This window comes from Calliphora vicina, chromosome 3 (assembly GCF_958450345.1).
Source record: "Calliphora vicina chromosome 3, idCalVici1.1, whole genome shotgun sequence".
In the NCBI taxonomy this organism is placed as follows: Eukaryota; Metazoa; Arthropoda; class Insecta; order Diptera; family Calliphoridae; genus Calliphora; species Calliphora vicina.
In genome coordinates, this window is record NC_088782.1 from 65,449,526 (window position 1) to 65,461,625 (window position 12,100).

The 12,100-nt window shown below is 31.1% G+C and overlaps 2 protein-coding genes across 2 annotated transcripts; one reads left to right on the top strand and one right to left on the bottom strand.

The window, feature by feature from the left end:
- Positions 1-5,546: 5,546 nt before the first annotated feature.
- scf (Calumenin scf) lies at positions 5,547-7,232 on the bottom strand. Its single transcript, XM_065503259.1, has one exon. It carries the CDS (start codon positions 7,065-7,067, stop codon positions 6,096-6,098), a length of 972 nt encoding a protein of 323 aa, XP_065359331.1. The 5' UTR covers positions 7,068-7,232; the 3' UTR covers positions 5,547-6,095.
- A 1,283-nt stretch (positions 7,233-8,515) lies between these two features.
- Myt1 lies at positions 8,516-11,032 on the top strand. The gene is made up of 4 exons (XM_065505535.1): positions 8,516-8,748; positions 8,822-9,802; positions 10,362-10,762; positions 10,843-11,032. The coding sequence occupies exons 1-4, from the start codon at positions 8,650-8,652 to the stop codon at positions 10,994-10,996; spliced, it is 1,635 nt and encodes a 544-aa protein (XP_065361607.1). The 5' UTR covers positions 8,516-8,649; the 3' UTR covers positions 10,997-11,032.
- The last annotated feature ends 1,068 nt before the right edge of the window (positions 11,033-12,100 follow it).

Genomic DNA, 12,100 nt, shown 5'->3' on the forward strand with positions numbered 1-12,100 from the left:
TGACTGCCGATGGGAAATATACTGGACCCTAAGTATACATATAATGCTGTTTTCAGGGGAAAACGTGGTCCAATTTATATCATGTCACAGTATTCCATTCCGATCGAAAGTGGGAATAATTCCGCATTTTGCTTTTTCAGAAAAAGTAAAACGAAAATTTGTTTCGGAATGAAACCACTCTAAGTTTTGTCAATGCAATTGATATTAATTTGTAATTATTAGTTTTTCTAACATTTCTTCAAAAAAAATTATGTTTGTTTTATTTAAAAAAATCGATCGGAATAATAACTACTAATTGAAACAATTCCAAAATTCCCCATGTTGGGAAATTTTTAGATGGAATTTTGTAAACGATAAATAGCTGTTACGAACAAAATCAACTATTGTGAATGAAAAGTTCAGGGGAATATCACGATAGCAATTTTCCCTTCGAGGGAAATGGATATTTCATGGGAACATACATTTCACATGTTTTTCATGATAGGGGTGATTAATTGGGTAACCTATTTACCCAATAGACAGCTGTGTTTACGGCCTGTGTCCAATATTTCTAATTTAATTTTGTAAAACGAAACGTTTGGAAGCGTAAGCAATTTGTATGAAGAATACCGGGAAAAGGGTTTGAAACTTGAATATTTTCCATACAAAATTTTGTTAACGTTAGTCGTTTCGTTTTATAAAATTAGACCCGAAACGACAAACGTTAAACAAATTTTGTATGGAAAATATTCAAGTTTCAAACCCTTTTTCCAGTATTCTTCATATAAATTGTTTACGTTTCTGAACGCTTCTATTTACAAAATGAGGCCCTTAGTAACGAGGGCAGAAGATTTTGAGTTTGTATATTTTTGTTTTGAAGAAGTACAGCCTACCACAGATTTTCCATTTCAAGAAAAGTCTTTACAGAAAATTTGAATTGTTCCCAGTTCTATTTGCGGTAAACCAGAAAACGACATTTTCATAATAAATTGTCCAGAAAATAAGTTTTGTTTAAAATTTTAAGGGCCTCATTTTGTAAAACGAAGCGTTCAGAAACGTAAGCAATTTGTATGAAGAATACTGGGAAAAGGGTTTGAAACTTAAATATTTTCCATACAAAATTTGTTTAACGTCTGTCGTTTCGTTTTATAAAATGAGGCCCTAAATATTGTATATACATACATATGTACCTATTCCTGATCTGTGGGTCATTCCAAGAAACCATAACTCAAAACTGAATTTCGATATTGGGTATTCCTCCAAATTTGTCTCGGATAAGAAAAACTGATATTAGATTAAATTTTTAGCTGAATAATCAATGGGACTGTACTATGTGCTTCCATTCATTTCGTTTGTTTTACAAAAACTGGCAGTTTATATTTTGTATCGCTTTTTTGTATGGTTTCTGAACTTAATATCCCAAATCAATGGTTTTTGAACATGCTAAATTTTACGTTAAATGCTCAATGTTATTACAGTTGGAAGCTCTCATATATATTAATCAGTGTTACCATTTACGAAATTTACTTTGCAAATGTTTATTAGGGTCTCATTTTGTAAAACGAAGCGTTCAGAAACGTAAGCAATTTGTATGAAGAATACTGGGAAAATGGTTTGAAACTTGAATATTTTCCATACAAAATTTGTGTAACATTTGTCGTTTCGTTTTATAAAATGAGTCCCTTAGATTTTCTTAATACCAAAAAAATATTAAAAATTTAAATTGAAAAATCATTTAACAAAGTTAGCAAGAATGTTTTTTAAGCGTTTAACAAATGCAGACCCTAGCATAAATAGGTTCGAATTTGTATGCTTGAATTTTGAAAATGTTTTCTTTATAATCAAATTTCAAAATAATTGCACAGGTTGTCAAATAGGTGTACTGCAGTTTTATATCAATTTAATTATATTTTTTTTTTTCAAATATTAGGAATTTAAGAACAATTAAGATTAATTTGAGGGCATAGTTTCCATAATAGTTTAAACTATTAGATACATTATGAATGATTTTCTTTATTGGGTATAAAATAGATATTGTGATTTGTACCTAAGAATATGAAAAAAGTGGGTCGTGCTTCAATGAAGTGGGTAAGGGGGACGTGACACAAATGCTTCTGAGAACTACAGTTTTAGAATGAATTAAACTTTTATTTTAGTTGGGAATATATACAACATTTATTTTGGTTCTACCCTAATATACATAGTCCATATATATAATTTACGCGCTAGTATTATTTAATACAATTTAATTGCTTTTTGTTTTGGTTTATTAACAGAGGAACAAAAAAACTACAAATATTCTAGAAGCATACACATATTTGTTTAGATAATAAATTGAAAAAGAGAACTATGTAAGCAGTGTTGCCACCAAGACAATTATAAACTACACATGACTCATGCCTAAATTACACATACGAGAAAAAATTACACATGTAAATAAATTTTCGTGATTTCAATAGCAGAAATTTTCTAAAATTGTCATGAATATAAAAGGTTTGTCACAGTGGACTCTGGGATGTTTGGACCAAATACGATTACTTTATTGTCAATGGACAATTTTCACTTGCGGTGATTTTAATTTATCCAGGAATTGGATATATGAGGGGTATTAAAGCAAGGTTAGCAATCTCTATTTTTAGTGAACTTTTCTAATTTAATGAATTCTTGAGATCAGTCAAATATGTCAATCACAAATACGCTTTTAAGAAATATTAATCAATGTCCATTCGGAGATTGTTCCATTGGAAATTGTTACTTTTCTATGAAAAATTTAACAATATTTAAAAAATAGCACAATGTTTGCTTTCGAATTTTAATTTATTCCTAATTTATATTAAGTGCTTTGAAATCAGTTTTGTTTTCAGTTTCAAAGATAAATATTTTTTACTATTTGTTTAAAAATTACACTGTGACACAAAATCGAACTTTTCGAATCGGAATGGGATGAAACCAAAAGCAAATGAAAGCTTACGTTTTCCATAACAAAACCCTCAATGCTTTTTTCTAGTTCAGCGCTAGATTTTTTTTACACGCATTTGAAGTTAGTGATTTTGGAACGCTGGCTAACAAGAAAAAATCAATAAAAATTTGATAAAACAATGCCTATTTATTTTTATTATCCCGGAAAGTTGTGGTATCTTAAAATTTTTGGGATCGGGGAATCCATTTTTGATATATACAGTGGTGTAGAAAAATAAAGAGCGAAATAAATCTGTAACTTCTAAACGGTTGGTCCGATTTTAATGAAATTTGACATGCGAAAAGAGGAAGTATTGTCGAATTAAAGTTTTGAACTAGGACCTCATGAGCCCACCAAGGGCGCGTGCAGGGGTTCCCAAAGTAGGACACCTCGGTATGTTAAATATTTAATACAATACTATTTTTTCGTTTGCTCTCTGATTTAAAAGAAAAATACATGTCTAGAATCTCCTCGTCGAGCACTACAAAAAACCTTATCTTAGCTATCAATTAACACTTAAAGCTTAGGAGATATTCGCAATTAAAAATTAAATTTTCAACATTTTTACCCACCCTACTCCAGTTTTTTGATAACAGCGGGTCCAAATATTTTCCGATTTTCTCCATTTTTCTTTTATTGGATTAACAAAAAATGTATATGGCAAACAGCAAAAGAATTGTTTAAAAATCATTACTGAGTCCAAAGTTATATGCATTTTAATTTGAAAAATAGAAAATAGGGAAAGTTTTTTGGGATAAAAGTACTTTTTATGTTTTTAATTTATCTAAAAAATTTCTTAGAAGATGTATAACAAATTTATACTTTTTGAAAAGCTTACTTTACATCAAATATCATAAATGAAAAAAAAAATTAAAATTTTCTATACCGAGGGAACCAGGTCCATCCAAAATACGCCTATTTTTTATATAAAATGAAAATTTATGGCAAAAATTCTCAAATCGCATAGTCGGTATTAAAATATAGTAATCCATTTTAGATGGCCCAATATGTTCTTAATTATTTTGTAAAAGCCTTTCGATCTCTCCACCCCTATTATGGATAATATAGACAAAAAACTAAAAAATCTCATTTTTGTGATTTTTCAAGACTTTTTTGGGAATTGCGGGATTCCTGATTACAAATTTCAAAATTTCATTTGCTTTTCGTTTTATCCCATTCCGATTTTGGTTGTTGCACAGTGTTATATCTCTGATCATTTTCCTTCCCAGTAAATACTTTACCAGTAAAATATTGTAACGTTTATATTTTTAAAATTTGTAGTTATAAATTTGAAATAAAACTTCCAAAATATTAAGTGAATTTTATTGTTTATTATTTAATAGCATGAACTCAAAACAGTTCTTACGGGTATAAAATATAACTAGTAACAATTTGTAAATTAATTTTTCTCACACAAATTCCTACGTTCTTGTTTTTTTCTCTTAAGATTGGCTAACTGTAATTACCGTTACCGATATAATAGTTTATACCGTTATCTGTAAATACCGTTATCCTTATTCTATAAACAATTTAAAATTATAAAAATACAAATTTTCGATTTGGGGTTATCTTGAAAATTAACGTTTTTCCAATAACTTATATTGTATTATTTATACAATATAAGATGAAGATATGAATCAAGTTTGAACTAAATTAACATTAAGGTTTGCAGAAAAATACGATAAGTAATTTGGAGATTGCTATGTTTGGTTTTCCAGGTGGACATTTCGCCGTTTGTGATAGTTTTGTTTGCATAATATTGGTAATAGAAACTAAATTTTAGTTATATATAAGACTTTTAATTCCAACACGTTTTTTTGTGGTACACTTTTAAGTACGTTATTGTCCACCATTAATAAAACATATGTGGTTTTCGAATTTCGGCCACCGGGCGATCCTAGTACATATAATTACATTATACTGAGTAACAAACGAGTACAATATAATAAATATGAATACATTTAGAGATACTGGATTTGTATTTATCAACTAAAATAGAGGATATAGCTACTTTCCCTCATATAAATGTACATATTTATTTCAGTCGGTTTTGAAATCTGAACAATCCATAATTCATTCATTCAATTAAAATTCAAAATATAGATAAAAGACATACATTGACAATATATTTTGGATATAATTGGAATTTAAAATTACACATGAATTACACATTCACTCAATTACACATAGTCTACACATCCAAGTTAAAATTACACACAATATGTGTAATTACACATGAAGTGGCAACACTGTATGTAAGCCGGCCGGTTTCAGATTACACTGTACTTATGTTATTGTCTAAATTTAAAGCTTATCTCAGCAAAAAGATTCAAATAAACACGACCTCTTTTTTTCGACGAATTTTCTTTGTAAAAAACAATATATTCAAGGCTTATCAGAAGAACTAAAGAAATTAATGAAACCAAACGATGATGTGTCCCAATGCAGTTTCTATGATAAGAAACAGAGAGCATACAAAAAATGACCCCTTGACTAATAAATTGAAAAAGAGAATCAAGAACTATTAAATCACACACATGCTGTTTTAGCATATGGAAGAAACCAAATATGTATACTTGTCCAGTAATAAAAAAATATATTATGACGATTTTATTTAAAAATAGAATGTATGTATTTTCATTTTTTTTTTGTTGGTTCATTTAAATTAAATGCAATTTGAATTCACATTAAAATGTATGTTTGAATTAGTTTTAATAACATAGACAAAATTACTTAGAATTAGTACAAAACAGCTTTTTTAAAATAAAAAAAAATAAACAAGAAAATTATTATTTACTATTTGGCATAAAACAAGAGATTCTGGATATTCTACACATGGCATAGAATGCACATTCATAACAATCTCCAAATGGCATTTGTATATAGTTAGAGTTATGTATATAAATGTATAAAGAAAAAGATAATGGATTTAATTTTAAATACACTGATACATGATACATGTTTTTTTTTTTGTTCCGTTTGCTTTTATCAAAACAGAATTAAGCTAAGTTTTTTAAAACTAATATTAAAATTTAAGTAAAGCACAAAAATAGCAGAGTATTCGAGAATGATTTTTGATCAATCCAACAGCTACAGAGGTAGATAATTAAATTTATATCAGCTCTGTGCTGGTTTAGCGAAGTATATGAGTAGAAATTTAGAATTCATCATGACGGCCAAGAGCCTCACCGAAATCAGTAGCTTTGGAGCCAATAAAGACATCATACTTATCAAGAATTTCAGCTTTGGTCAATTGTTCATCACCATCATTGTCGGCTTCGTAGACCAAATGTTTGGCTTCACTTTCAGCATGATCAAAATCGTTGGGCACAATCCAGGCTCTAACTTCTTCGCGATTCAGGAAACCATCACCATCTACATCACGGAATTTAGCAAAGGTTTCACGTTCACTGATGATCCATTCAGGCTCTTCCTCACCTTCTTCAGGAGCGGTATACATATCGCCAATATATTCTTCAATGGAGATTTTACCATCCTTATTCTTGTCAATATCTTCAATGGTTTCCGACAAAACGACATCACGCATTGTAGGATGATCTACGGGATGTAAGAAGGCAGTAAATTCCTCTTTTGTCAAAGCATCATCCAAATCCTGGTCGGCAACACCCCAACGACGGCGGTCTCGACTCAACATGTTCTGATAAGAAATACCATTTTCCTCGTGCTCTTTTTCGTCCTTGCTGAGACCATCCATGAAGCCATACACATCACGCCTGTAAGATTCCCAAGAGATAGTAAGGTTACCATCGGGATTGTGTGTTCTCCATTGGCGGTCTACATCTTCATCGATGTAACGTCTTTGTGTGTATTCAATCCATTTTTTCAATTCCGATATAGTAATTAAACCATCATTATCTTCATCAATTTTATCCACAATAAGACCTAAACGTCTTTTACTCTCCTCTGGAGCTAGCTGATCGAATGTTTTTGCTTCATCTTCTCCCAAGAATTGTTCATGATCATACTGGGCATTATGTTGGCCATGGCCAAAGTGACCAGCATGCAAAGAATCCTGTTCCAAAGGATTGTGGCCAGCTACTTCGTCGGGCTTGGGTACAGCCGCTACCACGGCAATGAAAGCCAAACACAAAAGGAAGACTTTAAACATATTGTACAAAGTTTTCAACTATTTTTTCACTACTTCCTGTTTATTCTATTTTTCTTTCTAATGCTGGGCCAAACTATCCAGATGGTATACGTGTACTTTACTCTAAGAATGTTCTCACTTAATTGAGTGTAAAGATGAAGCTCCACTGATTTATTTTTTAAATCTCCCCATTTTTTTGTTCAATTGAAATTTATCAAGGCGAATTTATTATAAGTTGAAGTCAGTGCTACAACAAATATAACTTTACAAAAACAACATGAAATTTGTTTTTGTTTATGTGGTTTGAGCTGTCAAAGTTTACCCGTTGTTTTTGTTATATTTACGTTTTTAGTAGCATTCGCCGCAACAAAGATAAGATAATTTGACAGCCCAAAGATCTCAACAAGTAAAGAAAAAAAATAATCAGCTTGGTATCGACACCACCTTATAATAAATTCGCCTTGAAATTTATCAATGAAATTTAAACAATGTTGCCATATCTATAAATTAAATATTTACACAAAAGTAAAACAGAGACGTCAAAATTAAACTAGAAAAGTTCTAGTGATTCGAAGTGACAATCATATAAAATTTACTATTAGTAAAACGTAAGTATTCTATTTTTCATTGATTTGTATTTAAGTTCTTATTATTAAAAGTTTTAATACATTATCATATCATTTTACGCAACTGAAGTTCGGTTGTCATCCATCCAATCATAAATATGTTCATATTAACTTTATTAATGATTTTAATTTATTTAGAGATATCGAAACTTTTCCAAATATTTAATTAATAATTCGAAATCCTAAAAAATGCTTTGAAATTTAAATGTAAATAAATCAAATTTTAAAAAATATATATATGTTTAGATTTTTAATATTTAGATTTTTATTTGTTATTTTATTTATAACAATTATTGAGAATTTTTCAAACAAAACTCGGAAAATAGTTTTTAAAATAAAATCATATAAATTATTTTCCGAAACAAATTCCTGCAACAACAGTTTTTTGCTTTTCCAGAAAATTTGAGAATTTTGAGTTGTGACATTGATGAATATACCCCACATTTTCGAAAAGTTTTAAAACCTAACTGATAGTAATAGGTCTCCGCGAAATTCTAGATCTTCGACTATTATGTCGAGGTATAATCTAACATAATTCTGATAAATTCGAAGGACTTTTAAATTTTTCATTAGACATTTTTATTTTTTGTTTGAATAAATTAAAATTGCTGAGTGAATTTTATTCAAAAAATTATCAATACTTGTTATTTGTAACAGTTCAAAGAGTGGATGGAATCATTTTTCTCACTTGCTAATCATTTGCACGAAGTCGTGTGTTCCACATCAGAGTGTTGCCACATTGTTAATACTTGTTATTATACATGCATTTTTATAAAATGCAACACTGTTTAAGACCACAATTTAACAACGCTGAATTTAAATTCATAGAAAATTTTCCTGTTGGATCCTTTATTGCTTTATTGACATTTTCTTCTTTGTTTTCATTCGAAGTTTACATCGTCCTGTGGCAAATACCACAAATTACGATTTAATTTGTATGATTTAATAAATATAAGTTAAAACAGAGCAAAGGAATTATGAAAAACTCAACGTTACACACTATGGAGACTGAATTATTGACCCGCCTACCAGTACCCGAGATACGGGAAGAAACATTCCAGCATTCCTACAAACAGGTGAGTGATATAATTGATTAAAGTGTAATGGGAATCGCTCTATAGTGTATGTCAAATTTAATTTGTGTTACAGTCACATCGACGTGAAGATATCAGTTGCCTGAAACCACCAAAATTGAAACCACGTTACGATTCCAATTTTAATCGCGACCACACAGCCCACGCCATCTCATTTCGTTTAGATGATGAATGTGCTCCCGATCATTTGCTAAGCTCAAATTATGATTGCTCCTCGAATGAGACGTACTTTGAACAGTGTTTTACACGGTTGGCCAAAATCGGCGAAGGTTCCTTTGGTGAGGTGTTTAAAGTGCGTTCCAAAGAGGATGGTCTCTTGTATGCCATCAAAATGTCGAAACAGATATTTCGTAGTGAATTGTACAGGCAAGAGCGTCTGGAGGAGGTACGGCGTTATGAGCAGTTTTCGGGTCATGCCAATTGCCTGAGATTCTATCGTGCCTGGGAACAAGACGATCGCCTGTTCATGCAGATGGAGTTGTGTCGCGAGAGTTTAGACTGTTATTTAGCACGCAAACGTGCTGTACCGGAAGAGAAAATCTGGTCAATTTTATTGGATTTATTGCTGGCGCTGAAAAGTCTACACGATCGCAATCTCATACACCTGGACATTAAACTGGATAATGTGCTGATAGGCGACGATGATAGCTGCAAATTGGCCGATTTTGGTCTGGTCATTGATGTCGATCGGGCCAATCGCCATCAGGCCACCGAAGGCGATTCCCGCTACGTGGCGCCAGAAATAATGCAGGGCAATTTTTCAAAGGCTGCCGATATTTTTAGTTTGGGCATTGCGATGCTGGAGTTATCATGCTATTTGGAGTTACCATCCAATGGTCCATTGTGGCAGCAATTGCGAAATGCTGTACTGCCAGAGGACTTTATCAAAACAATATCGCTGGACTTGCAAAATATTATAAAGGATATGATGACTCCCGATCCCAGGGAAAGACCAACCGTTGATCAGCTACTAAGCCATAAGAAATTGGTGACAATGCTACAGCGTAGAAGTCATTGGGAGTTGCTGCATAAAGTGGTAAATATCGCATGCTTACCAAATTAGTGTTATAGTTTATGGATCCAAAATATATAAAACAGACTTTAAAGAGGGTCCTTAACAATAATGAAGCTTGTTGTTTTTACAAAACAAAATTTTGTATACCAAACAGGTATATTTATTCATAACTTTAAATGGTTAACGTTATAGATAGCTGGAACGATATAGCCATGTACGTCTGTCCATCTGTCCGTCTGTATGTTGAAATTAACTTTCTGTAGCCCCCAAATAACTTACATACATAATTCATACATCAATATATCCACTATAAAATCGGCCCACAAATGGACCAGGACAACCTCGATATTTTACATAACAATAAAAAATCTCCTAGACTTTTATTATTTTGAAAGATAATAGCAAAGTATGTCTTAATATATCCTAAAGTGTATGAAAAAACTTGACGACCGAGATTGATTGATATTCCTAAAAGACACTCTAATATGTTTCCGCCTAAGTTTTCGATGAAATATTAAAATATTAAATTAAAATGAACTTAAGTCTAGTTTAGTTAAAGCATTTCAACATTTATTTACAGAAACATACTATTTGCAAATCTCGACGCATGGCCTGGTCAAAATTGTGCAATCTTAAAAATATAGTAGTGAAATTCTTCTCATCTATACTCACAATTTTGGGCATGCAAGAATCTCAAACAGATCCAGCTACAGAAGAAGAAACGGACCTTTTAAAGACGGCAGAAAAGAAAAGACCAATATATATCCGTTCTCAACTAATATCGTCCACGCCAACGGCTGCTATATCAAAGGCTAAGGCGCGCATAGATTTTCAATTCGATACTGATTGTATGGAATTGGCACAACAACATTCCACGCCGTATCATGTGAAAAACAATAAAATTGTTAATTCCACACCGGTCAATCATAATCATGGCAGTGGTTTTCGCTCAAGAAAAGATTTAACAAAAACCAGCTTTAGGTAAGTTCTTGCAACTAAGCAAATAAATTTAATAAATTTTAATATTTTTTCATTCCATTCCATTATTTTTTTTTTTGTAGTGATAACAATGATGATTCTCCTTTGGATAAATCAGCATTTGCTTACATCGACGATTGTGATTCCGATTCTCATTTAAGTGTGCGCAAATCATTAGATATTTCTTCTTTAAGAGGAAAGAAACTATTTGGTAAATCTGATGAAGATACTGACTAAAATGTCTAAATTTCCTAAAATTTGTTCCTAGTATGCTTTTTATACCCTTCAGCTTCGTGAGAAGGGTATATATAAGTTTGTCATTCCGTTTGTAATTTCTACATTTTTCATTTCCGACCCTATAAAGTATATATATTCTGGATCCTTATAGATAGCGGAGTCGATTAAGCCATGTCCGTCTGTCTGTCTGTCTGTCCGTCTGTCTGTCTGTCTGTCTGTTGAAATCAATTTTCTGAAGGCCCCAAATATCTCCGGGATCCAAATCTTCAACAATTCTGTCAGACATACTTTCGAGAATTTTGCTATTTAAAATCAGCAAAATCCGTCCATAAATAACGGAGATATGAGCAAAAATCCGAGACAACCTCTGAAAATTTCATCAAAAAACACAATGTATTGCATGCTTTCACAAAAAAACAACAAAACGTATGTTTGTATGTTTGTATGTGCAAGTTTTGTGTATTTTGTTTTTTTTTGTGTTTTGTTTCTTTTGGCGTTGTTGTTGTTTTTTATACAACTAAACGTTTGTTTGGTTGTGTGTTGGTTTTTTTTACAAAAAAGCAACAAATTGTATGTTTGGATGTGCATGCGTTGCGTATTTTGTTTTTCTTTTGTGTTTTGTTTCTTTTGGCGTTGTTGTTTTTTATACAATTAAACGTATGTTTGGATGTGTGTTGGTTTCATTGGCTTGTGTATTTTGTTTTTTCTTTTGGTGTTTTGTTTCGTTTGGCGTTGTTGTTGTTTTTTGTGTTCTTGATAAATTTAGGATGCTGTACGCTGAAAGTGGGCAATGTACATACATATATACTAATTATAAAAAATAATAATGCATCCACAACAAAGGTGAAGGGTATATAAGATTCGGCATAGCCGAATATAGCACTTTTACTTGTTTATTTTCTTTTTGTTTGAATATTTTCCTTTCCGAATTATGTATGTTTATTATTATTCAATTTACCCAGAAGATAAACAAACAAACTATTACGTTGTATTTTAAATTCATTTATATTTATATTACAAACAATATTATTTTATTAGTTAGTTTTATGCATTGTGTTTAATGATTTAAGAAAATTATGTTTATGTTTTCCAGTTACATTAATT

Coding starts and splice junctions, on each gene's coding strand:
- scf (XM_065503259.1), bottom strand. CDS start 7,067: ATGTTTAAAGTCTTCCTTTTGTGTTTGGCTTTCATTGCCGTGGTAGCG.
- Myt1 (XM_065505535.1), top strand. CDS start 8,650: ATGAAAAACTCAACGTTACACACTATGGAGACTGAATTATTGACCCGC. Junction 8,749..8,821: donor TCCAGCATTCCTACAAACAG/GTGAGTGATATA, acceptor TTTGTGTTACAG/TCACATCGACGTGAAGATAT. Junction 10,763..10,842: donor TTAACAAAAACCAGCTTTAG/GTAAGTTCTTGC, acceptor TTTTTTTTGTAG/TGATAACAATGATGATTCTC.